Source organism: Cricetulus griseus, unplaced genomic scaffold (assembly GCF_003668045.3).
Source record: "Cricetulus griseus strain 17A/GY unplaced genomic scaffold, alternate assembly CriGri-PICRH-1.0 unplaced_scaffold_53, whole genome shotgun sequence".
Classification (NCBI taxonomy): domain Eukaryota; kingdom Metazoa; phylum Chordata; class Mammalia; order Rodentia; family Cricetidae; genus Cricetulus; species Cricetulus griseus.
The window spans coordinates 126,511-153,437 of NW_023277286.1; the positions used below are offsets into that span (position 1 = coordinate 126,511).

At 40.5% G+C, this 26,927-nt stretch overlaps 1 protein-coding gene across 1 annotated transcript in view; it reads left to right on the forward strand.

Annotated features, from left to right (window-relative positions):
• The window catches only part of LOC113839111 (kinesin-like protein KIF11), a 140,242-nt gene extending 116,052 nt beyond the window's left edge, over positions 1 to 24,190 (forward strand). The window contains 6 exon segments of the mRNA XM_035453880.1: positions 14,254 to 14,471; positions 14,474 to 14,532; positions 15,802 to 16,024; positions 18,413 to 18,552; positions 19,573 to 19,689; positions 22,808 to 24,190. Coding sequence (XP_035309771.1) covers positions 14,254 to 14,471; positions 14,474 to 14,532; positions 15,802 to 16,024; positions 18,413 to 18,552; positions 19,573 to 19,689; positions 22,808 to 22,936 — 886 coding nt within the window. The 3' untranslated portion in view covers positions 22,937 to 24,190.
• The last annotated feature ends 2,737 nt before the right edge of the window (positions 24,191 to 26,927 follow it).

Below are 26,927 nucleotides of genomic sequence, written 5' to 3' on the forward strand. Positions count from 1 at the left end.
TCATTGCCCCCAGAGGATAGTCAGCAATATCCAGGCCTCTATTGGTTTTAATCAAAGACTTTATTGGATGAGTATTACACAACATGCTTTAACACTTAACGAGCAGATGGAAGGTGAGAAACAGTGTGTCATTCAAGTCTATAAAATGAAATAGGCCTGTGAAGATTTAGAATGCAGACAAAAGGTAGCAGGAAGCAGAACTTTAAAAATTGAAGTTGCAACATGATAGGCTTTTTTTTTTAATGAAAATCTAGTTTGCAATAAAATGCCTTTGAGAAGTTTGTCATGAGAAAAACATAAAGATTCTTAAACCTGACATTTCTGCCTTTTTAGTATTCTTTTGGTTAATTCCATCACTCTACAATAAAAGATTTCCAAGGCTTAGAATTCTTCCTGATACAATTGGTGCATATTCCACAGGCCTGGACAGACACCCCGTTCCTGAGTGAGCCTGAATGATTCTGCTGATGTCTGGGTCTGAGAACAAGACTGTCCCCAGGGCCCAGGGCTGCGATTCAAATCTTCTCCACACACGGCTCCTGCTGCTGCTACAGTCCCTGAGCCCATTTGATAAGATGCCATTATGTGGAAGTTCCCAGAGAAATCACTTTAAAAATACACTTGCAGTGTGTTAGGATCTGAATTTAAGCTCACTAGACTCCAGGCCACCTGGCTTTTCTTCTTGAGTTATAAATGAAATCACAGTCAGGTATATTAAATCTTCTAAAAATCTACCCCAGAACCTTCCTTTTGTTAATCCTGAACATGGGGTGCTGGGTCCAACTTGACAGCTGTGATAATTTCTTGCACTTAGAAGTTAGAGGCTCTAGCATGGCAGTGGTGGTGCACACCTTCAATCCCAGTACTTGGGAGGCAGACGCAGGCAGAACTCTGAGTTTGAGGGCCATCATGGTCTTCAGAGCTGGTTCCAGGACAGCCAGGGCTATACAGAGAAACCCTATCTCAAAAAAACAAACCAACAAACAACCAAGTAGGGGCTCCTTTTGGTGGAAAGCCAGCCAGATGAGCATTGAAACGTCACATTTTCTAGACAGTACCGCTCAGTACATGGAGAGGCAGTAATAAAAGTCTGTCCAGCTCAGTAGAATTAAGACCTAGCTCTTGAGTATACATTTTCATCTCAGTATCAACACTAGCTTATCCACTTGGAGTAAGACTATGAAAATAACGATGCAGTTATAGCCGGGCATTGGTGGCACACTCGGGAGGCAGAGGCTGGCGGATGTCTGTGTGTTCTAGGCCAGCCTGGTCTCTAGAGCGAGTGCCAGGATAGGCTCCAAAGCCACACAGAGAAATCCTGTCTCAAAAAAAACAATGTAGTTATAAAAATGCATAAAATGTTCTGTGCTAGTAGCAAATAAACACACCTTAATATGTTCTAACAAGCAAACATATATTTAAGGTAATATAAGATAATACAGACCTGTTTTTATTTAAAAAAAAAAATCCATTACTTTGCTTCTGGAATCCTTGCAGCAGGATATCAGGTCGTCTTCCTAAAGGAAGCATTGTGAGTGCTATTTCATAGCAGCACCATTTAAACATACCTTTGCTCAGATCTGAACTGATTAACATAAATGTTGGAGAGAGCAGAAAGGTTGAGTATGCAAAAATTTCTACTCCACCCCAGACCTCATCCAGGTCTTTTTCATGGTCTCGTTTGTGTGGGTGGAGAATACTGCTGGCATCTAGTAGATAGGAATCAGTGATGTTACCAACCATTCTGAAATGTGCATGATAGCTTGTTGCTAAGGTCTTTTCTTTTCTTTTCTTTTCTTTTCTTTTCTTTTCTTTTCTTTTCTTTTCTTTTCTTTTCTTTTTCCTCTTTTTGCTTTTTAGTCTTTGGGGGGCCTGCCACCCAGCTCCCAAGTAAATCACACACAGACGCTTATTCTTAGTTATGAATGCCTGGCCTTAGCTTGGCTTGTTTCCTGCCAGATTTTCTTAAATTATTCTGACTACTTTTTGTCTCTGGGCTTTTATCTTTCTCTGTTTCTGTCTGCCTTACTTTCACTCTTACTCTGTGGCTGGGCGGCTGACCACTAATGTCCTCCTCTCCATGTCTTCTTGTTCTCCCATGTTTCTCCTATTTTTCTCTGCCTGCCAGCCCCGCCTAGTCTTGCTCCTGCCCCACCACTGGCCATTCAGCTCTTTATTAGGACCACCAGGTGTTTTAGACAGGCACAGTAACACAGCTTCACAGAACTAAACAAATGCAGCACAAACAAAAGCAACACACCTGAAAATAATATTCCCCAACATTAGCCCATAGCAAAGAACTATCTTGTACAAAGCACCTGTACTGTGACGCTGAGAAATTCTGCCCTAGTGAATCTCACGAGACCCAGTACTAGTATACTGGTGGTGTTTACAGTGTACCTAGTACTAGTAGAAGAGAGTGTGTGTGTGTGTGTGTGTGTGTGTGTGTGTGTGTGTGTGTGTGTGTGTGTGTGTGTGTGTGTGTGTAGATCCCCTATACTTACTGAGGACTGAGAATTGATACTGTTCTGTATACATACTTTGATTCAGTCTTCTAGGTGATTTTCGTCCATTTATCTCACCCATTTCTTGTGGTGTTTCATATCTTCAAGTATTAAGCACTTACAGCATGGGGAGGCATCTTTATATTCCATATCAGGGATTCACTGATTGCAGCCACTTTATTACCCCTTCCCCTATTTCTACTTTGCCTTACTTTCCCCTCTCTCTTTTCTTGTTTTGTTTTCTAGAGACAGGGTTTCTCTGTATAACCCTGGCTGTCATGGAACTTACTCTATAGACCAGGCTAGCCTCAAATTTAGAGATCTGCCTTTTTCTGCCTCACAAGTGCTGGGATTCAAGGTGTGCCTCACCACCGCCCAGGCTCTGTCAGTTTTCTATGTTCTTAACACAAAGTTTCATTTTTACATGTATTTCATAGTGCTAGGGACCAAATCCAGAGTCCCTCTTGTACTTGCTGATAAGTACCCTGTCACTGCTCCTTTGCCTCTCAAATTGGATTTGCACACACATGCCTTTCCCTCATAAAAAAAGATTCTCAGTTTCATTTGAGGGCCTGGAGGGATGGTTTAGTTGTTGAGCCTCTGGCTCTTCCAGAGGATACAGGTTTAATTCCCATCACTAACATGGTGGCTTACAACTGACTGTGATTCTAGTTGCATGGGATCTGATGCCCGCTTCTGGTCCCATGGGCACCAGGCATGTAAGTGGTACACAGACTTACATGCAGGCAAAACACTCATCCATAAATTAAAAACAAGTAAATCTTGGAAAAAGAGGATGTATTTGTTTGCTGTATTTTGCCCTTACTATTTATCACCCCGTCAGTATCACATGAAGGGTGTGAAGCGTGGAGATCAGTTTATTAGCCGCCATAATTTTGTAATGTTACAATTAGATTAAATTTTGTAGGATTTAGAACAAAGCATTAACAGTTAAATTTGTATTAAACTGTTTTAGAGCCATGAATGGAAAATTAACAGTTCAGGAGGAACAGATTGTTGAGTCGGCTGAAAAGATCGGTGCCCTTGAAGAGGAACTTAGTAAGGTAGGCATTCCGGGTGGTGTGGGAGGTCCTGGAAAGGAAATGCTTAAAGACACTTAGAATGTGCGGGGCTCTTTCTCCTCTTTTGAAAGAATTTTTTTCGTTTTGATTTTTTTCTTTCTTAGATTTACTTATTATGTTTACAGCGTTCTATCTGCATGTATGCCTGCGTGCCAGAAGAGGGCACCCGATCTCATTAAAGATGGTTGTGAGCCACCATGTGGTTGCTGGGAATTGAACTCAGGACTTACTTCTAGGAGAGCAGGCAGTGCTCTTAACCACTGAGCCACCTCTCCATATCCTTCTTTTTAATTCTTAAACTGAAGTTATCTTATATATTTATCTTTGTTAGTAATGAAAAAGCTTCTGATTTGACACTTATTAATACACAACTTTAGAAGAAATCAGTAAGACATTTGCTTAATGGCTGGGTAATGTTTTTGAGAAGCGTATTTTAAATGATTTCATTGTTGTGTAAACACTAGCGTATACATATTATACAAACCTCCAAAGCATGCTAAAGGCCTAGGATTCATAGTATACTCAGTTTTTATTTTTATTTTGAGACAATTCTCACATAGTCTAGGCTAAATTCAAACAAATGCCTTTAAGTTACATAGGAGGCAGAGGCAGGTGGATCTTTATGATTTAGAGGCCAGCTTATTCCGTGTATTGAGTTTGCAGTTATCCAGGTCTACATAAAAAGACCCTTCCTCAAAAGAGCAACAAAGGTATAGCCAACGATGACTTTGAACTTGTGGTTCTCCTGCCTCTACCTGGGATTATAGCAGTGCATCACCAGGCCTTGTTTTATGCAGAGCTGGGGGTTGAACCTAGGCCTTTTTTTATGCTAGGTAAACATTCTACCAGTGGAGCTTTCTCCCTGTTCCTTTTCAAGTTAAGGATTTCAGGAATTGGGAGACATTAGACAGACAAGTAACTGGACCCTTTCTGTACTACCCTCTTGTTGCACCTTTATAAGAGCAGTCCACTGAAGTCTGGGAAGGAACCTGGAGAATCAATACCACTATATTAGACCTGATATTTAAGTTTTGAATAAGCTTTCTGGAAGACACCAGATGCCATTAAAGAATGTTCTAATCAGAACTACAATTTTTGCATTTGAATAATTTGTTTTGTTTTCCCAATATTATCAACTACCCAAGTATTTCACCAGCCACCAGCATCTTTTCTGATTCTTAAAGAATTATTTAATGTGTTATGTGTAGGTTACAGGGTTATTTGTGGATAGTAAAAATGAACTTGACCAGTGTAAATCTGACCTGCAAACTAAGACACAGGAACTTGAAACCACTCAGAAACATTTGCAAGAAACAAAATTACAACTCGTTAAAGAGGAATATGTCTCTTCAGCCCTGGAAAGAACGGAGGAGAAGCTACATGATGCCGCCAGCAAGGTTTGTCCTTTGTATTTATTGAAAACGTTGAAGGGTGGGTAGAAGTAGCCTTGCCTCCTTAAGCTTCGGTTATGAGATTTTAATTGATTCATTCCAAATGTTATTTATGTCCATTTATGAAACAATATTTCACTATTTGACCCATGTTTCTTTTTAAAACTGGAATGAAAGTATTACATTTTTTATTAGGTATACTTTTGAGGAGACAGTAAATACAACAAAAGGAAAAAAGTTTGTATCAAACATAATTACTGAAATAAATTTGCAAGTCAGTTTTTTGTGCACAGATGTCTGGCTTGAGGAAGGGGGTTGGGAGAGAGGGAGGGAGGGAGGCAGGGAGGAGACAGGGGAGGAGAGAGCAGGCTTGGTGGGGACTGAGCACCTGGATCTTTGGAGTCTTGTCTCACTAGGGGGAGAAAGCCTTATAGAACACAGGCACATTGATTAGACTGTTTTTATGTTACCTTTTTATTTTGTTTTTTAAACATATAGTTGCTTAGCACAGTTAAAGAAACCACCAGGGATGTATCTGGTCTCCATTCAAAACTGGACCGTAAGAGAGCAATTGATGAACACAATGCTGAAGCTCAGGATATTTTTGGTAAAAACCTCAACAGTCTGTTTAATAATATGGAAGAATTAATTAAGGACGGCAGCGCAAAACATAAGGCTATGCTAGAAGATCATAAGACACTGTTTGGTAAGCTCAAGCATTTCTGTGGGTGTGTCTTGTGGATGTGTGTGTGTATATGAATATAGAAGCCAGAGGACAACCGCTAGTGTTATTCCTTAGGGACCATCCACTTTTTTAAAGAGTTATTTTATTTATTTATTTATTTGTTTGTTTGTTTATTTATTTATTTATTTTATTTATTACGTATACAACATTCTGCTTCCATGTATATCTGCACACCAGTAGAGGGCACCAGATCTCATAACAGATGGTTGTGAGCCACCATGTGGTTGCTGGGAATTGAACTCAGGACCTCTGGAAGAGCAGTCAGTGCTCTAACCTCTGAGCCATCTCTCCAGCCTGAGTTATTTTATTTTTAATTACATTTATGTGTGTATGTCTGTGTGTGTGAGTGCATGTACTCATAGAGGCTAGAGTTGTGTGTTGGATTTCCTCCATTGGAATATGAGCTACCAGATATGGGTGTTGGGAATCTAACTGCACTTCTGGTAGAGCAGTGTATACTTTTAACCATTGGGTCATCTCTCTAGCCCTCCACCTTATTTCTTTTGAGACAAAATCTTTGATTAGCCAAGTAGACAGGGTTGGCTGGCTCAGTTGAATTCCAGGCTAGGTCACTCACTTGCTCGCACATTCTCTTCTCTTTTCTTGGTACCTTCTCTCCTCTGTCTCTTTCCCATCCCCTACCCCTCCCCTGCCCCATCTCTCATTTCTTCTCCCTCCTTTGCCTTCCTTCCACCACCACTAGACTAGCTGGTTTCTAACTAGTAATCCTTCCTTCTCTACTTAAGCTCTAAGATTACAGGAAGAGTATCACTAAACTCAGCTTTTCTGGTCTTTTGTTGGTTTTTAAGGCAGAATCACAGGTATCCTGGGCTGGTCCTGAAGTTGCTGTGTAACAGAGGATGGTTTTGAACATCTAATCCTCCTGTCTCCCACTTGAGTACTGGGATCACAGGCCTGTGCTACCACACCTGCTCTGCAACTGAGCTAAATCCCCAGCCCATTCTAAGTCTTTCTCTGTGTTCAGATAGATAATGTTTCACAATTTTCACTTTGTCTTTTTTTTCTTGAGACAGGGTTTCTCTGTGTAGCTCTGGCTGTCCTTGAACTCAGAGATCTGTCTGTCTCTGCCTCTGAGTGCTGGGATTAAAGGCGTGTAGCACTGTGCCTGGCTTACCTTTTTTTAAAAAATCTGTCTGTCCGTCTGTCTGTCCATCTTGAGGCAGGGTCCCATTAAGTTGACCAAATTGAACTTACTTTGTAGCACAAGCTGACTGTGAATTTGTGATCCTCCTGTCTCATGTTGAGTGCTGGGGTTACAGGTATAAGCCAACACATCTCAAAATAACAATTCAATACTATTTAAAACAAATACAGTGACAGTGTCACTGGCACCTGTCCCATTGAGCATGTTAGCTGTTTAGGCAAGAGAATAATGTTTTTGCTTTCTTTACAACAAATTTTAGAGGTTTGTTGTTGATTTTAGACTGTCTTAAGTTTAACTTTATCAAATTAGCATATTATAAAATTTATCTTTATTACTGAACCTGATTCATTTCTTTGAGATTATTACTATTTAATTTCTTGATCCCTTCCTAGAAATGTTATTCTAAAAATTTTGTAAATTATGGCTGGAGAGAGTAGTTTAATTCCTAGCACCCACATGACAGCTTACAACTGTAATTAACTCCAGTTCTAGGGCATCTGACATCATCTTCTTGCATCTTTGATTGCACAGATATAAATACACACAAAATTAAAAACTAATTATTTTTTTTAGTATGTGTGTGTATACTTACTTTTGCCATAACAAGCACTTTTTTTTGAGACTTTTTAATTTAATTTTACTTATTATGTATACAACATTCTGCTTCCATGTATATCTGCACACCAGAAGAGGGCACCAGATCTCGTAACAGATGGTTGTGAGCCACCATGTGGTTGCTGGGAACTGAACTTAGGACCTCTGGAAGAGCAGCCAGTGCTCTTAACCTCTGCGCCATCTCTCCAGCCCCTAACAAACACTTTTCTATACTCCCATGAAGATCCCAGAGATTGAACTCTGGTCCTTAGGCTTGGTAGCAGGTGTTAGCCCAATCCCTTTACTGATATTTCCTTTGAATAAATTATCACGAAGCTTTTTTTCTTGTGGGAAGGTGTATCTTACTGATTTGCTGTATTGTCAGAACATGTATGGGTATGTTATCTTTATTTGCTTTTCAAATAAAGTCTCATTATAGCCCAGTTTAACTTGACCTTGACCTATGTAGCTGAGACTGATCCTTCTGTCTCCACCTCTAAAGTGGAGGGCTATAAGTGAGTTTCACCCTAATAAGATGTAGTTTTCTCGTTTTTTACGAATTCCTGTCTACTATAAAACTGATTCTAATTTTAGAATATTCTAATTTTTTTCTTCTCTCTCTCTTTTTTAATTTTTTGTTTTTGAAACAGGGTTTCTCTGTGTAGCCCTGGCTGTCCTGGAACTAGCTCTGTAGACCAGGCTGGCCTTGAACTTACAAAGCTCTACCTACCTCTTTCTCCTGAGTGCTGAGATTAAAGACATGCACCACCACCGTGTGGCTGAATAGTTAGTCTTAAGTCTTAAACCCAGTGGCTCATGCCTTCAGTCCTTGGGAAGCTGAAGCATGATTGACTGGAATTAAGATCATTTCAAACAAAGAGAAATGCATTTTAATTTTAATATTATTCTAAGGTATACTGGAGTAGGATATGCTTTTAATATGCCAGGGCTTATAGAACAATATTTAAATCTTTTTGTGTAGTGAGACAATTATTTAATGTAGTTATTGGAAATTACACAATAAAGATTGATTTTGAATTATTGAAAGTGGTCTTAACTGCATTATATTCATGCCAAAGTTCACATCTCTTTTTGTAGGTAATCTCATGTCTTCTAGTGTCTCTGCATTAGACACTGTTACCACGACAGCGCTTGGAACTCTCATGTCTATTCCACAAAACGTGTCAGCTCGTGTCACCCAGATCTCTGACATGATATTGAAGGAGCAGTCGTTAGCAGCACAAAGTAAAACTGTGCTTCGAGGATTGATCGTAAGTAAATCTCTTCATGTTTTCAAAAGGTTGACTGGCCATCAGAAATGGCATTAACTGCTCCTAGCTTATGCTTTTCGGGGCTTTCACTTTTGTGTCCCGTCCCATCCGTGTCCCGTGGTTCTCTCCCACCTCTCCCACACCTCCTCCAACCCCCTCCCCCCATCACAGAAAGACTGGTGTCCAGGAGGATATGACTAAACTTTGAAAGTGTTTTCACTCATTTGGTGTAGTTGAGAATAGGAAGAATTAATCCATTGTTATTCACATGTTTGTAATTTTAGCATTTAGGAAGATGGAGGCAGAAGGATCAGAAATTCGGAGCCATCCTTAGTTTTTAGTGAGCTCAAAGCTACATTGCACAAGCAAAAGAGCAGCAGTTATATTAAAAAGCCTTCTAGTCACAAAGAGCACATACAACAATAATTCTTTGCATTAGCTCTATGTGACTAAGCCCCACTAGGCCTTACTCTGAAAGCTTTTCTCTGTAGTTCTATAGTCACTCATTCTGCCAGGCATTCCGGTACACAGCAGTAATTTCAGCATGTGGGAGGTGCTGTAGGTTGTATAGAGATTGCCAGCTCAGTATGAGTTATGGGCTCCTGTCTTAACCAAAACCAAAAAGTCACTCATAACTGGTTAGTGATGGTGTATGTGGATTTCTTGAGTTTGAAGCCAGCCTAGTCTGCACAAAGAGTTCCAGGACAGCCAGGACTACATAGTGAGACTGTCTCAAACAAATGGTGGCGGGGGCACCTCTGTTTTAATTAAAGGAAGAGATGCCTTCACAAAAGTGAAAGCCCTGAAAAGCACCCCGAAGAGCAGTGGTGCTCTCACAGAATCCACTGAAGTCAGTATGCTTTCAAAACACATATAGCCTTTTTTTTTTTTTTTTAACTACTTGACTCATTTCTCTCTTCTTTGTTTCTTTCTTCCTTTTCCTTTTGTTTTTCTTGTGTGTGTGTGTGTGTGTGTGTGTGTGTGTATGTGTATGTACGTACGTATGTACGTGTGTGTACATGTATGCACAGGTGGATAAGGAGCCCAGAAAGTAACCTCAGATACCTCTCAAATTTGCTAATTTTTTTTTTTTTTTCTTTTCTTTGAGACAGGGTTTCTCTGTGTAGCTTTGGAGCCTATCCTGGCACTCACTCTGGAGACCAGGCTGGCCTCGAACTCACAATGATCTGCCTGCCTCTGTGTCCCAAGTGCTGGGATTAAAGGTGTGCGCCAGGTGCTAATTTTTTTTTTCAGGTGCTAATTTTTTAAAGATTTTATTTGTTGTTATTATGTGTATATTGCCATGACTTGCACATGGAGCTCAGAGGATACTGTGGAGTCTGTTCTCTCCTTCAACCTTTACATGGGTTCTGGAGATGGAATTTGGGTGTCAGGCTTGGAAGTAACCTTTTAACTTGCTTAGTCCCGGGGATCTTCTACCTGTCTGCTTTACCCTGTGCTACACTCAGCTTGTCGGTGTGTTTGTTTTGGTAATGTGGATTCTGGGGGCTAAACTTAGGTACTGATGATTATACCACAAGCATGTCACTGCAGTCCTACTAACTCATTCCTGCTTAGGTTTTTTATTTATTTGTTGCCCTTTCCTAGTGAAAGGATCTTTTCTCAATTTCATGTGTTGCACACAAGTTCTGACAAAAATAGTCTCTTAGGTCATAGGATCTTCACAGTTAAATACTTCTAGCCTAAAGTTTGGTCTCCTGCCTCCCCCAGCGTTTTGAGGCAGGGTCTTACTTTGTATCTCAGGTTGGACTAGAATTCACTATCTAACCCAGGGTGCTTTATGTCTCATGCTAATCATCCTGCTTTTGCCTCTTGAGTGTCAAGGTTCAGGCATGAGCTACAGTGCCTTGCTCCAAAGCCTACTTTTTTGTTGTTGTTTGTTTATGTGGGGTGTGAGGGTATATGCAAGTGAGTTGCAGGTACCTGTGGAGTCCAGAAGAGGACATTGGATTCCTTGAGCCATAGTTACAGCCATCTAAAAGTGGGTGCTGGTCTTCTACAAAAACAGCACAGGCTTTAACCACTGAGTCATCTTTCTTGACCCCTAAGGTCTACTCTTAGTGACTTTTTGGCTTTGTTTTTTTTTTTTTTTTTTTTTTTTTGACCAATAACCTAAAGCTGTTTAAAATTCATTATGTTTATCAAAAAGAAAGAAAAAGAAACAAAGAAAGAAAGCCTGCCAGTTGTGACGCACACCTTTAATCCCAACACTTGAGGCAACATGCAGGTGGATCTCTGCCAGTTCGAGGCTAGCCTAGTCTATAAAGTGAGTTCCAGGACAGCTAGCACTGTTACATAGAGAAACCCTGTCTCAAAAAAAAAAAAAAAATTTAAATGTATAGATTTTTGTTTTCCCATGATGGGGATTACACTGGAGTGCTGGAATCTTAACACTTTACTGTCATTTTTCTCCTCTTCTGAACTCTCCATTAGACTGTTAATTGACTATAAAGGCAGGCATGGTGGTGCATACCTGTGATCCTGATAGTATGGAGGCAGGAGGAACAGGGCATCCTCGGCTACACAGTGAGTTTAAGGTCAGCCTGTGTCACAAGAGACGAAACAAACAAAAGAGAAAATTAATTCAGCATTTACTGTACACTTAGTGAACACTGTTTTAGTTAGTGGAGCAGGACTAAATGATTTAGGCAGAATATATGCTGGATGTGCAGATACGTCTCTTTAGGTTATAAAGAATGTCAGTTATGGATTTTGAATGTCAGTGTTTGGTTGCTAAGTACCTGAGATATGTCAGCCAGGTTAATGGAAATGAAAACATTCTTAAGGATGCATTTGTTTTAAAACCCAGAATGGACTTGAGACTGACCTTCTCGGTTCCCTGAAGACCATCTTAGCCCCTGGCGTGGTTTCCATCTTGAACATCAATAGGCAACTGCAGCATATTTTCAGGACTTCATTGACAATGGCTGAAAAGGTACAGATGTTGTCTTCTTAGTACCTCAAATTTGGTAGGTTGCTTCAAAAAGAAACTAATATTTTTTTCTTCAAAGATAGAAGATCAAAAAAGAGAAATAGATGGTTTTCTGAGCATATTGTGCAACAATCTCCATGAACTCCAGGAAAATACAGTTTCTTCCTTGGTTGAGTCACAGAAGCTTTGTGGGACCCTAAATGAAGACCTGAAGACAGTAAAGGAAACCCATTTGCAGGTATCTCTCTCTCTCTTTTTAATATTTATTATTTATTTAAGTATATGCATGCTCTATCTGCACGTACACCTGCACATCAGAAGAGGGCATCGGATCCCACTGTAGATGCTTGGGATCCACCATGTGGTTGCTGGGAATTGAACTCAGGACCTCTAGAAAAGCAGCTGGTGCTCTTAACCACTGAGCTATTTCTTCAGTGCCCTGCAACTACCTCTTAATTGACATTTTTAGTGTCTTGATGAACTTAGCAATCTATGTCATGTGGTTTGAATGTTGCAAAACTAAGGAACCTGAGGTATCACAGCTACTGTTATTTCTGATGGTAATTTGTGTAAAATAATTGAGAATACTTCTTTAGATCAGTTAATATTTGAGAATTTGTTTGTTGCATATGCAACTCTGTGCTTAACTACATCCTGACAAACAAAATGGTCCCTTCCCAGCAAGAGGAAGGAATAAAAAAACTCGCCCATAAGGTTGCTGTAGCATTTTAAGTGAAAATATTGTGTTTTTTCTTATTAGGGAGACATGGCTAGCTACTATCTTTGATAGGCTAAGCCTGTCTTCTCTCATTGCTGTACCATTGGTCATCCTGTCTCTGCCTACACTGATTACAGCATGTCTGTTATTCTTAGGCCCTGAGTTGTAACGAATAACAATGAAGGTTTGCAGAATCAGACTTTTCAGTTATTTAAGCTTAGTGAGAGCTGGGCATTGGTCCCTTTAGTCCCAGCGCTTGGGAGGTAGAGGCAGGTGGATCTCTGTGAGTTCCAGACCAGCCTGGTCTACGGAGCGAGTTCCAGGACAACCTCCAAAGCAATACAGAGAAACCCTCTCTCAAAAAAAACCAAAAACCAAAAAAAAAACCCAACACTTAGTGAGACTCTTTCTCCAAAAAACAAAGCAAAATAATACTAATAATATGAATTTTTCACTCTTTTTCTTTTTTTTCTTTTAAGATTTTATTTATTATGTATACAACATTCTGCTTCCATGTATATCTGCACACCAGAAGAGGGCACCTGATCTCATAACAGATGGTTGTGAGCCACCATGTGGTTACTGGGAATTGAACTCAGGACCTCTGGAAGAGCAGTCGACGCTCTTAACCTCTGAGCCATCTCTCCAGCCCATTTTTTTCAAAAACTCCTAAATTGTTCTTTAATAGTCCTTTCAGGGCTTCCTGCTATGTGTGAGAGGTGAAATTAAAAATCTTTTGTCAAGAATTTATATAGTTCACCTTAGTGTGGTATTATGCACTTGTAATCCCAGCACTCAGTGGTTGAGGCGGGATGACCAAGCAAGTTACCTGTATGATCATGTTATTCATATTCAGAAAATAAACATTTAAATACTACCATTTCAAGGCTTTCCCTTCCTCCATCTTTCTTACAGGAACTTTCCCAGTTAGTCAGTAGTTGGACAGAGAGATTCTGTGCTTTGGAGAAAAAGTGCGAAAACATCCAGAAATCGCTGAACAAAATTCAAGAAAATACAGAACAGTAAGACACTTTTAACTTCTTTTGAACTTTTCTGTAAGCCTGGAATGAGTTTCAATAAAACAAAACAAAACAAAAAAAAAAACAAAAAAACTTTCAAATAGCACAAATAATTCTGGATTGCTTACAAGTGAACTTGTGACTTGTTGACATTGTATTTGTGTATATACGTATATAAGTGTATTCCTTCCTCTCCACCATCCTGTTCTTGAGACAGGAACTCAGTGTGTAGCTCAGGGTTGCCTTAACTGCAAAGCAATTCTGCCTCAGTTTCCCAAGTGCTGAAATCATAGGCTCAAGGCTTTTGATTGCTTTTTGAGACATTTTTACAAAGAGTGCTATAAAATATTTACCAGACAGCCAGGTGGTGGTAGAGCTCACCTTTGATCCCAGTACTCGGAGGCAGAGGTAGGCGGATCTCTGTGAGTTCGACACCAGCCAGGTCTACAAGAGCTAGTTCCAGGACAGCGCCTCCAAAGCCACAGAGAAACTTTGCCTCGGAACTCCCCCGCCCCCCCCCCCCCCCCCCCCGCGCGCGCACGCCAGATAATTCTAAAACAAGTGTTCCTGTTGTTGGCATCTGTTGATTGCCTTTCTCATTCATCTTGTGGTTTCTTGGCTCTTGAGATTGATGCTTGATTTCAGATAGCTAGATGATTTATTTATTTACATGCTTATTTATTTATTTATTTATTTGGTGTTTGGTTTTTTTGAGAGTCTTACTCTGTAGCTCCATTATTCTGGACCATGACTTATAGACCAGGGTGGCCTTGAACTTATGGTTATTCTGTTTTTTTTTTTTTTTCTATAGGAAGTCTGCAGATATAATCAACAAAGCAACAGTTGAAAGTAAAAAACTAATTGTTGATTCTGATGGATTAGTACAAGAACTCAGACACTTTAGTCATGAAGGCACACAGTTGGTTGAAGAATCTGTAAAGCACTGTGATTCACTCAACAGCAACCTGGAAACTGTATCTCAGGAGACCACACAGAAGTGTGAATCTTTGAACACAAGCACAGTTTATTTTCTGAACAGTGGGCATCTTGCTTAAGCAAGAGTAAGGAGGAACTTCAGAACCTAATGGAGGTAATACGTCTGTACCTGGAACTAACTTTGGGAAGAATAGCTATAATCAGAAATGAAAATATTCTTGACTTAGACTTTATTTTAAATCCTTATGTGAGTTGGACATAGTGGTGTATGCTTTTAATTTCAGCACTTGGGAGGCAGAGGCAGGCGGGTGATTTCAAGGTCAACCTGGTGTACAAATCGAGTTCCAGGACAGCTGGGGCTATTACACAGAGAAACCATGTCTGAAAATAAAAAACAAAAAGTTTTATTTTATTTGGGATGTGTGTGCATGTGTGCATACATGCAAGAACACCTTTGGAGGACAAAAGAAAGTGTCTGACCCCTGGAGTTGGAGTCACAGTCAATGAGCTGCCTGACACAGGTGCTGGAAATCTAAGGAGTCCTGTGGATAAATAAATGTTCTTAACTACTAAGCGTCTCTCTGCCCCTTAAAATGATCATTGTGTTTATGTACACGATGTGTATGTGTGGACGTGTATGCCATGGCACATATGTAGAGACCAGAGACTCAACACCTACTTTAAATGGGTTTCTGGAATCAAACTGAGGCTGAGAAGAAGCTGGATTGATGGTTGACACCTGGGATGCCTTTGCTTGGAAGCCAGGCGGATGCTGAGTTGGATTGAGTCCAGTCTGGGCCACAGTTTTAAGACTCCATTTCAAAAAAGATTGTAAACAAAAGAAAACCCGCTCTAGAGATGGGTGACCAAATCCAGAACTTGAGACATGGGGAAAGACCTAGCTTAGCACCCCACCCAAGCCCCTTTCCTCTTTCCCTCTCTTCCCTTCTCCTCCTGGCTTTGAACTCATTATTTAGCCCAGGATGACTTCAAAGTTGTCCCTCTGCCTCCTTCCCCCTCTGTGCTATGATTAAAGGTGATTATCACCTTGCCCAGCTTAAGACCTAGTTTCTTTAAAAAGTTTTTCAAGTTAAAAAAAAAAAAAAAATCAAAGTATAAATCACAGAGCCAACCAGACGTAAAACTTAGCCTTCAGTCTAGTTTTAAGTCAGACCTTCCTTACATCTATATAGTGGAGTATGATAAGAATGGGTACTGGGAGAGATGGCCTAGCAGGCCAGAGTGCCTCTGGCCCCAGCACCCACGATGGCAGTGAATAGCAGGGGCTAATTGCCCTGTTCTCTCTACTTTTATATGTGTTTTAAAAACCTGTTTTATGGACTTTTTCAAGATAATTAAAAATGGTGCGTGGACTAAAGTGCTCCCATCTTTAGTAATGAAAGCTTGTCTGTATCCTTTACAGTTTATAAATGAATGTTGTGAGGCTACAGGTTCAGAGATCACTGCAAAACAGAGTGTGCATGCAGCTGCCATTGAGAACCAGCACACTTCCTTCATCGTGCAGATAACTTCGGATGACGAAAAATTAAAAGCAGGAAATCTAAAGCTTGATGAAACTATAAAAACTGGTTTGACAAAGCTTAATTGCTTTCTTCAAGAGGATCTGAAACTAGATATCCCAACAGGTATTTTGCTTTTTATGATTTGTTTTACTTATGTGGAGCAGAGGGGGCTGGATATGCACTTGAGTTAGTGCTTCTGGAGGACGGGTGAAGGGTCCCTCTGGAGCTGGAATAGAGGTAGGTATGGGCTACCCAGTGTGGTGCTGGGAACTGGCTCTGGTCCTGTGGAGAGTAATATATGCTCTCAATCACTGACACCTCTCTTTTACCTCCACTGGGTATTTTAAAACTAGTAGAATTGTTGAAGTTCTTGAAATTGAATTCAGCTCTATACAGTGTTAGATACTCTATGAAACTGAGCCCTGCCTTTGCCTGACAGGAATTTACCATCTCCCTGTAATAAATTTAAATATAGAACACCAAAATAGTTTTAATTCAGTCTTAGCTTGTTTCTTGTCGATGGTATATACCTATAAATTTGGGCACAATAGGAAATTTCATAAACATTTAGACAACTGGTTTTGTTAAGTCATTTTAAGCCTGCTGTGGCTTAAAAGCTGGAATATAAACAAAGCCAGTTGTCTGAATGTTTATGACAGTTTACAGTATTTTCCTCAGGAATCTGAGGAAAGAAATTTGTCACTTGGGCTCTTGATGTAAGAGAAAAATAAATTGTTAGGTGTGGTGACACATACTTATAATAACAGTACTCAGGAAGTATAAGCAGGACCATCAGAGTTCAAAGGTCATCCTTGGCTACATAGTAAACGTGAGGCTAGCCTGGGCTACAAGAGCTCCTGTTTGAAAAACCAAACCAAAACCAAAAAGCATTTTAAAAACAAATAAAATGGACTTAGCTATTTGGTCAACACTGTGTTTAAAAGGATGTTTTAACACCCAAAATGGATATAAAAGCTAGGTTGTTTAATACAAAGTTGTCTGTGAAGTGCATTTTATTTTGTCTGTGTTTCTCTTATTTTGTCATTGACTGGCATCATTTAGAAATCACCATTTTTAAGTCGAGGTGGTGGTTGCACACGCCTTTAATCCCAGTACTTGGTAGGCAGAGGCAGGTAGAGCTCTGGGTTTGAGGCCAGCCTGGACTACATAGTGAGTTCTAGGACAGCCAGAGTTACACAGAGAAGCCCTGTTTCAAAAACAAACAAACAAAAAAGAAATCACCATTTTTAGAGATTAAAAAATGCCAAAGATTGGTAAACTACCAGCTGATATACACAGATTATTAGATGATTCTTCATTGGATTGTAAAGTCATTGAATTGTACACTTTTTTTGAATGATTTTTGTGACATAAACTACATTTCAAAGATTCCTCTTAGCCGAGCGTTGGTGGTCTTTTTTATGAGCTTGACACAAGCTAGGATCATCTGAGAAAAGGGAACCTCAATTGAGAAGCATTGGCTTACACTCAAGTCGATGGGCCATTTTCTGGACTCATGTTCATGTTGGTGGGGGAGTGTCCAGCCCACTAGGCAGTGTTTCTGAGTTGTGTTTAAAAAGCAAGCTGAGAGCTGGGCGTTGGTGGCGCACGCCTTTAATCTCAGCACTCGGGAGGCAGAGGCAGGCGGATCTCTGTGAGTTCCCAGAGCGAGTGCCAGGATAGGCTCCAAAGCTACACAGAGAAACCCTGTCTCGAAACCCCCCCCCAAAAAAATTCCTCTTAAAGAATTAATTATAAAGAGTTTGTACTAAAGAACATTGGTTTAGTTTCTTCAACCTTTATCAATGGAAATGGAATGTTAAGTGAAAAGACAGTTCCCTTGTAAGGAAATGTAACTGCCTTAAGAGCCGGGCACTACACTGTATTTATAAAAAAAAATGGTCACGTTGGTAAACTTTTGATTCCAATAATGCCACCATTTCTCAGAATACCCCAAATTCATTTTTGAGCCTAATATATTATTTTGTACATTCTTAGAAATGGAAACTTTATACTTTTATAGGTAAGGTGAGTTTTGTGAATTTGTCAGATCTATTAAAGATCCATTACGGGGCTGGAGAGATGGCTCATCATTTAAGAGCACTGGCTGCTCTTCCAGAGGTCCTGAGTTCAATTCTCAGCACCCACATGGTAACTCACAACTATCTATAATAGGATCTGATGCCCTCTTCTGGCATGCAGACATATATGCAGAACACTCATACATAAAATATAAATAAATTTAAAAAGAAAAAGAGATGTCTATCCAGCAGCCCTAGAAGTAGGAGAAAGCCAACCTTATTTAAAACAAACAAACCAACCCCCCCCCAAATATTACTACGTGAAAAAAATACTAGCTTCAACCAGTTTGTGCCTGGCAGGTAAAAAAGATGTATGGAAATCATTTTTGTTTTGGAATACAACTCATTTGAAAGTATACATTTTAACATAATTTTAAAAGTTACATTTCATACTTAATTTTCCCCTTCCTTTCTAATGTCTGGTATAAAGGTATGACACCAGAGAGGAAAAATTATTTATATCCATCAACACTGGTAAGAACTCAACCACGGGAACAGCTCCTTGATCAGCTGCAAAAGAAACAGCACAACCAGTTAAACTGCTCAGAAAATGACAAAGAGGCCTTTCAGGTAAAATTCAAAAACATAATTGTAGAACTTTCCCATGAACTTGTTTTTCATGTGTGGGTGCACATGTGTGCATGGGGGTGTGCATACAGCATGCGTGTATCTGTATGGGGCCAGGAGATTGACTTTAGCTTCCTTCCTGAATTGTTCACTACTGACTATAATGAGGTAGGATCTCTCACTTGAACCCACAGCTACTAGTTACCAGCTCTCCTAAGTGCAGGTGGGCTGCCACACCCACAAGACATTAGGTGGAGCTGGGGATCCAAAATCTGATCCTTACATTTCCTCTGAGAATTGCTGACTGTCTTTGAATCTTATGTGATTTTGATTTTTAGACTAGTAGATAATAACTTCTAAGCCAGCATTTAAGTTGTGATTCCATACCAGACACTGTTGTTCTAAGTTTACATGTTTGCTAACTCAGCCTTCCAGTAACCCTGTGGGAAGGGTACCACAGTGCTACATCTTGTGAATGAACAAACAGAATTATTTTGTCTCAGGTTATGAAGATGAAGCTGCAATTAGAAGCAAGGCAATGAAGCCTACAATTTGTGCTCTGTAGTTATAGCAAGTATAGAAAAATCAAGGAAGAAGAGAATAAGTACAAGCCAATAAATTTCCTACTAATTATTAAAGTTTAACTTTCATATAACGCATATGAAATCATTCAAAGAAGAAAATTGCCTTTATGATGTTTTTTTGAGATACAGTTTCTCTGTATAGTCCTAGCTGTCCTAGTACTGACTCAGTAGATTGGGTTCGCGTTGAACTCGGAAATCCACCTGCCTCTTCGTCTGCATGCTAGAATTAAAGGCATGTGCTACTGCTGCCTGGCTTTTATGATGATTTTTATTTTTCCCTGGCTGTCCTGTAGCTTGCTATGTAGATCAGGCTGCCTCAAACTAATCCTCCTGCCTCTTCCTCTGAGTGCTGGGGTTGTAAAACATGTCCCACTGCATCCTGCTCTGTGTGACAATCCAGTGCCATGGACTTACCCAGTCACCCAGCTTCTTATTTTAGGACACAGATGTCAAGGAGGTGGTTCAGGAACAATGTACTGAAGAACTTTTAAGTCAAGAGACATTTGTACATACCAGTGTGGATTGCTCTTCAAATGGCGGTGTTCCGTTTTTCCAGGTACTTGGCAATGTATTTCACTCATCTCCCTCCCTCCCTCCCTCCCTCCCTCCCTCCCTCCCTCCCTTCCTCCTTCCTCACCTGCTGTCACTCACACAGTCTTTACTAAGTAGTATAAAGGGATCATGCCTAACCTAGCCAGGCATGATGATATACACCTGAAGTCCCCACACTCTCGAGGCTGAGGAGGAGCTAGACTAAGCTAACAAAGCAAGCCCTATCTTTAAAAGCAAAACATAAAGCAGAAACAAAAAACAATATACTTGGTATAGAACAACAACAACAAAATGTAGTCATTCCTTTCAAATGGCTTGTTAATTTTTATTTAAATTGTGTACATAGTCTGATATTGATGAAGGAATCTCGTATAGAATACTTAAAGGTAAAATTTGACCTCATCTATAACTTTAGCAAGTAATCTTTGACTATTATTTCTGTCTCATTTCTGCCTCTTACTGTAGGAGCAGTTATTTCTCTTACTTATTATACCTTTACCCAGTAGGTCCTGGTATCCATCCCTGACCATCACACTTTGAAGGATAAAAAATTTAAAAGTTTGGAACTATAAACTGTACTAGTGATTGTTCCTGCCCATAGGAAACTCTTCTCTTATTAATCATTCCCCTAAGTTTCCTAAATCCCTGCCTCTCTGATGCTGGGGGTACAGCTGTATGGCTCATGCTCTTCTAACACAGTTAGGAACAAGCCATTCAAAACTGTCTGGTGCAGGTGAAGTGTCACATGCCTTTGACCATAGCACTTGGGAAGCAGAAACAATTGATCTCTTTGAGTTCAAGGCCAGGCTAGTCTCTCATTGGGATCCCAGGCCAGCCAGAACTATACAGCAAGACCCTGTCTCGAAACAAACTCCCCTAAAAAACTTCCTGGCCACTAGGGAAATTTCCAGGAATCCACAAGAATGACCCCAACTAAGAATCTAAGCTCTAGTGAACCAGGTACCTTAACTGCCCTTCCCCTATAATCAGATTGATGACTACTTTAATTGCCATCTTAAAGCCTTCATCCAGTAGCTGATGGGAAGCAGAGATCCATAGCTAAGTGCTGGGCTGAACTCCTGGAGTCCAATTGTAGAGAGGGAGGAGTGACAAGTAAAGGGGTCAAGACCATGTTGCAGAAACCCACAGAAATAGCTGACCTGAGCAAGAGGGAGCTCACTGACTCCAGCCTGACAGCTGGGGAATCTGCATAAGACTGAACTAGGCCCCCTGAACGTGGGTGTCAGTTGGGGGCTTGGGTAGTCTATAGGGCAGTAGTGGAACCAGGATTTATCCCTAGTGCATGAACTTTTTGGAGCCCATTCCCTATGGAGGGATACCTTGTGCAGCTTAGATACAGGGGGAGGTCCCTGGTCCGGCCCCAAATGATGTGACAGACTTTGATGATCCCCTATAGGAGGCTTCACCCTCTTTGAGTTGTGGATGGGCGGGGTGGAGGGGAGATGGTGGGGGGAGTAGGAGGATAGGAGGGAGAGGGAACTGGGATTGCTATGTAAAATAAGATTGTTAAAAAAAAAAAAGAATACAGGGCTGGAGAGATGGCTCAGAGGTTAAGTGCACTGGCTGCTCTTCCAGAGGTCCTGAGTTCAATTCCTAGAAACTACATGGTGGCTCACAACCACCTGTAATGAAATCTGGTGCCCTCTTCTGGCCTGCAGACCTATAGACAGACAGAACACTGTACACACAATGAATAAATAAATATTTAAAAAAAAATACTAAGCAAAAAACAACAACAAAAAAAACTGCCTGGCTTCTTTTCCTGTGTTTTGAAAATATGACCATAGATAAAAGTAAAAATTTCTTTATGCAAGACACAAAATTTCTTTATGTAATATTGAACTTTACAGTTGAAATTTCGCGTGTGTTTTGGTTTTTCAAGGCAGGGTTTTACTGTGTTGTATACCTGGTTGTCGTGGATATCACTGTATAGACCATGGTGGCCTCCAACTCCGAGATCCACCTGCCTCCTCCTCATGAGAGCTGGAACTAAAGGTGTGCACCACACCTACCTACATTTGTGCAGATTTCCTCAAATCCTTTATGTATCTCAAGGCAGTTTCACCCCCATATTCTTTTTACCCTGGTTTTTGGCCTGGCACAGCTAATCATTCCTTCTACCACTGATCCACACCGGCAGCCCAATAAATTATAAACATTCATAATTGAGTATGCAATATTTTAATTTCTTCCAGAAGTAGTGGGCTTGATAGGTAGAGTCCCCAGATGCATACAGGGCTGGAGAGTATGAAACTGTCTTCTCTCTCTCTCTCTCTCTCTCTCTCTCTCTCTCTCTCTCTCTCTCTCTTTTCCTGAGACATGGATTCGCTGTGTAGCTTTGGTGCCTCTCCTGGCACTCTGTAGACCAGGGTGACCTTGAACTCAGGGAGATCCGCCTGCCTTTGCCTCCCAAGTGCTGGGATTAAAGGTGCATGCCACTACTGCCCTGCATGAAAAGTAGAAGGTAAATGGAAGAATGGAAGTGTTTCAGTCACCTGTGTCAGCGTTTCTACCTAGAGTAGAATGGTCTTTTCTTCATGTTGACAAATCTTCCTCTCTATAAGCAGCACTGTTGACGTTTTAATCTGCGTAAGCTGCCCTGTAGTTTGAACACTTTTATCCATGGCCAGTTCTTACCAGAGCTAGAAGTTTGTACTATCCTAAAATGTCTCAGGACATTGGCATATGTCCACTAGAGGGCAGAATGAATCACTTGCTGTTGAGAACCACTGTCTTAAAGGAAAATTTATAATTAATGTTTTAGAAAATAATGCAAAAAAGTATTTCTTGCCAGGTGGTGGTGACACACACCTTTATTCCCATAGGCAGAGGCAGGCCTGGTCTACAGAGTGAGATTCAGGACAGCCAGGGCAACACACAGAGAAACTTTGTCTCAGAAAAACAAACCAACTAATTCTTTCTACTTCCCTTACTGGTAAAATAAAGAAGGCTATACTTGTTTTGTTTTGTGTTAAGTTGACTCTTTGGTGGTCTTCTGATTTGAACTTTTGCCTGCAATGTAAAGAACTTTGAAATAAAATGTTATAATGACTAGCAAATGTTTTATTATTGTGACTTTATTTTTCCTCTTAAATCCACAGCATAAAAAGCCACATGGAAAGGACAAAGAAAACAGAGGCATTAACCCAGTGGAGAAGTCTAAAGTGGAAGAGACTTCAGAGTACTCTGTCACAAAAAGCAGATTGCCACTTCGAGCCTCAAATCTCTAATTAATCTGAGGGCTAAGGTTTTCTTTTCTTAAAAAGTAAAACCTGAAACTTCATAATTTGAACTTTTATACAGATTTCAATGGGATAGACTATGTCAAGACATCACAGTAACTAGTTGAATTGAGTCCTTTTTAATCATCCTTATAGTTTAAGCATGTAGTAAATTTGGTTTCATTTGGAATTTATATTATGTGTGTTTCTAGCTTATATAAAGTAGCTCTTCTGTAATGCGTTGTTTTCTTGTATATTATTAAATACCAAATATATGGAAATTGTTCTTCCAGGCTTGGACTTAAATGGATGAATGTCATCTCCCTTCCTGTCTTGCTAGGCCTGAGTTCTGTATGTATTTTCTTACCTCTAACCTGCCTTTTCTGTTTTGTCTTAACTCACCTCTCTCTTTTCCTGTCACTAAACCATTTGTAGACCTACAGAAAGGTTTCCTTATTATGAGATACCCAGGGCTTTACCTAGAAATCTGGTTTCAGTGATTACAGTCATTGCCAATAATAAACCAGACCCTAGAAGTACCCTTCCTTCAGTACTGTTCATTTGTTCCTCCTTCAGTATATAAGCATCTCATTTCTTCCCTAGGCCTAACACAGTCTCCCACAGTTCACGTGCAGCCTCCCAGAGTGTCCGTTGCTGTTACAGGAGACCTGTTAGAGCTGTGATTTATTCTTTAAGACTACCAATTATGATTATAACTTCTATTGTGTCTATCTTTCAAAATTTTATTTTTTTGTATATAATAAAATGTGTATATACATTCACTCTGTTGAAATCTTAACCCTTGTACAACTATATTTCTGGAAGTTGGGCCATTCCAAGTTGAAGAACCAGCGCACTTACCTAGAAGGAACGAGAAGGAACGTGTGCAGAGAGTAAATGTGATCACATCGAGTTTAGTGTATGCATTTTAAAGAGATGTAACTTTTTATGTTTTTGAGACAGTCTCGCTATGTAGCTCAGGCTGGCTTTGAACTTACTATGCAGCCCAAACTATCCTAGAACCCAGGACAACCCTCTGTCATCCTTCCAAGGGCTGGGGTTACAGGCATGTGTCACTATGACTTTAGAGATTTGACTTTGTAACTAAGAACTAAACCTTAATAGGAAATTAAGAAAAAATGCTACTTCAAGAAATTAAGTTTCCTTGTGTCATCTCTCCAGCCCATTGTAGAGACAGAAATGTTATTTTAATAAAAATAATGGATAAATTTCTTTGCAAATAAATATGTGAATATTATCTAACATGCTCTTGGTAAATCTATAATTGGTAAATTTTTTAATTAAATTATTTTACTTTGTGTGTGTGTGTATGGATGTCCTGCCTGCCTGTATGTCTGTGCTTCACTTTCATGCTTGGTGTGCTTGGAGGCCAAAGAGGCCCTGGAATAGGAGTTAGGACAATTGTGGACCACCATGGGAGCAGCCAGAACTCTTACACTCTGAGCCATTTCTTCAGCCCTGAAATTTTTTTCCTTTACTTGTTTGCCCGTAATTTCTTATTTGGCAATGATATTTATAGAGGTAAGCAAACAGCATTAAAGCTCCTAAAACAAGCTTCTATATAGTTACCGTCAAGGAAGAAAGGGGGCTTCCAGTGTACTCCAAGGACATATACCTTCTCTATATGAGAACAGGAAAATGACCCACCCTACACAACCTGAATTACAGCTCACCTTGTTTGTTAGTCATATAAAGTTCTCTGGGCATGGTAGTACAACTAATTTAACTGCCTGACAAGCAAATAAAAACCAAAATTAATACCCAGTCATAAATTAGCTTTACAAATCTTCATGTGCAGTGTCAGGCACTCAAATAATCAAGAGTGAGACCATCGAAAATGGGAGAGTTATGTGACATAGCGTCAAGGGGTCATACATAATTCCTGAACCCAGGAAGCTGAGGCAGAAGGAGCATAAATTCAAAGTTAGCCTAGGCTACACAGTAAAACCTTGTCAAAGTCAAGCAAACAAGAATGCCTTAGTAGATAAGGGCTTTGAAAAATCCAATGAAAGATTTAGCACTTTGTCCAAACTCTGGAAACAAAGGTTTATAGCCACCAAGCATGTGCTGAGTCAGTGCAAACCCAAGCAGTACTTTACTTGGCCTTTTCCTATTCCATCTTGAAGCGTCTATAACAGTTGTGAATTGAGCCACAGAGCCTAGGGAGATGGCTCCTCTGGTAAAATGGCTGTTGTACAAGCGTGAGGATTTGAGTGGATCTCTAGCACCCATCCCCAAACCAACCTGGGCCTTGCAACAGGCAGGTTAGCTCCAGAGCTGGGTAAAGTAGGGACAGGTGGATCATTTAGAGCTCACTGGCCCATCAGCCTAGCTAATGGATAAAGTCCAGGTGTTCACCCACTACATACAAGAAGATGGAGTCCTGGTGGTTTCTAGTTCCTAAGGAGTGGAGAGGCTTCATTCTCAAAACCTACCTGAGACAACCTGAAGGAAAGGCACCAGACACTTGTTTCTTAAAAGTGGAAAGTAGGGAACAGTTTTCACACAGTAAAGCACAGATGGACAACCCATGGCACCAGGGGTAAACAGTTACAGTTCAGATAAAGACTGACATGCAGCCGGGCAGTGGTGGCTCACACCTTTAATTCCAGCACTCGGGCAGAGGCAGGTGGATCTCTGGGTTTGAGGCCCTCACAGAGAAAAACCCTGTCTCAAAAAAAAAAAAAAAAAGACATGTATGTAGCCTGAGCTGAAGCAGTGGAGAGGACTGTACCAGGAAATGAGGTTGTTCAAAAGAGGATCTCAAAAAACAAACAAACAAAATCCAACCAAATATATACACTGGGAAATTTAGAAAGTGGCACACACAGCCCCAGAAGGCAGAATCTACTTCTGCCTGATCTGTAGGCTCTGTGCAAGGAGGAAGTGATGGCAGTGGCCCTGTGAAGCACGGTTAATCTGTGTCTGGTCTTCAAGGAAACTTCGTTTGCATTAAAGATTTTCTTTTGTGTGTACATGTGTGGGCGTGTGCATATGCATGCAGGTGCCTTTGGTAGCCAGAAGAAGGCGTTAGATCCGATAGAGCTGGAGTTACAGGTGCTTGTGAGCTGCCCAACATGCGTGCTCATGTGAGCAGCAAGTGCTCTTAAATCTAAGCCAGCTTTCCAGCCCCCTCAAGGAAATCTGTTGACAATTTAGAAAAGTCTCTAAGTCCCTACAGCACACACATGCACATGCTTGAGCGTACACACACACACACATGCACGCACGCACGCCCGCTCATGCACTCCTGCACATGCCACGGAACCTGTAGAAGCCAGAGGACGATTTGCCTGAGTGGTTCTCTCCCTTTTCCCTGAGGTTCCTAGCCAATGTCATTTACCTTAATCCATCTTGCTGATCGCTAATGATGCTACCTTCCAAATGCCTTCACTTCTTTCAATTTTCCATTGATTGTATGTATCCTCTGGTTCCTTGCTAGCCCAACGTCTTTCCAAACTTTGTCTGCTTCTTGTGCCTTCCAGGTATACTTCTCAGTGAAAAGATTCAAGAAGGTTTTTTTTTTTGTTTGTTTTTTGTTTCTTTCGAGACAGGGTTTCTCTGTGTAGCTTTGGAGCCTATCCTGGCACTTGCTCTGGAGACCAGGCTGGCCTCAAACTCACAGCGATCCGCCTGCCTCTGCCTCCCAAGTGCTGGGATTAAAGTCGTGTGCCACCAACGCCAGGCTCAAGAAGGTTAAGTATCCTATTTGATATCCTGTTAGGTCAACCTCATCTTATTTGGAATTTTTTGCTTGGAAGGGAAATTAAACTCTGCTACTAATGCCTTGGTTTGGCAAACCAGCTAAGAGGCCGATGGTTGTTCGAGATGGTCTTGTGTGGCCCAGGCTGGCTTCCATGGAGTCAAGTTCATTACCTTGAACTTGTTTTTTTTTTTTTTTTGTTTTTTTTTTTTTTTTTTTTTTTTTTTTTTAAGGATTTTTTATGTACGTGAGTAGTCTATCTGCATATACACCTTT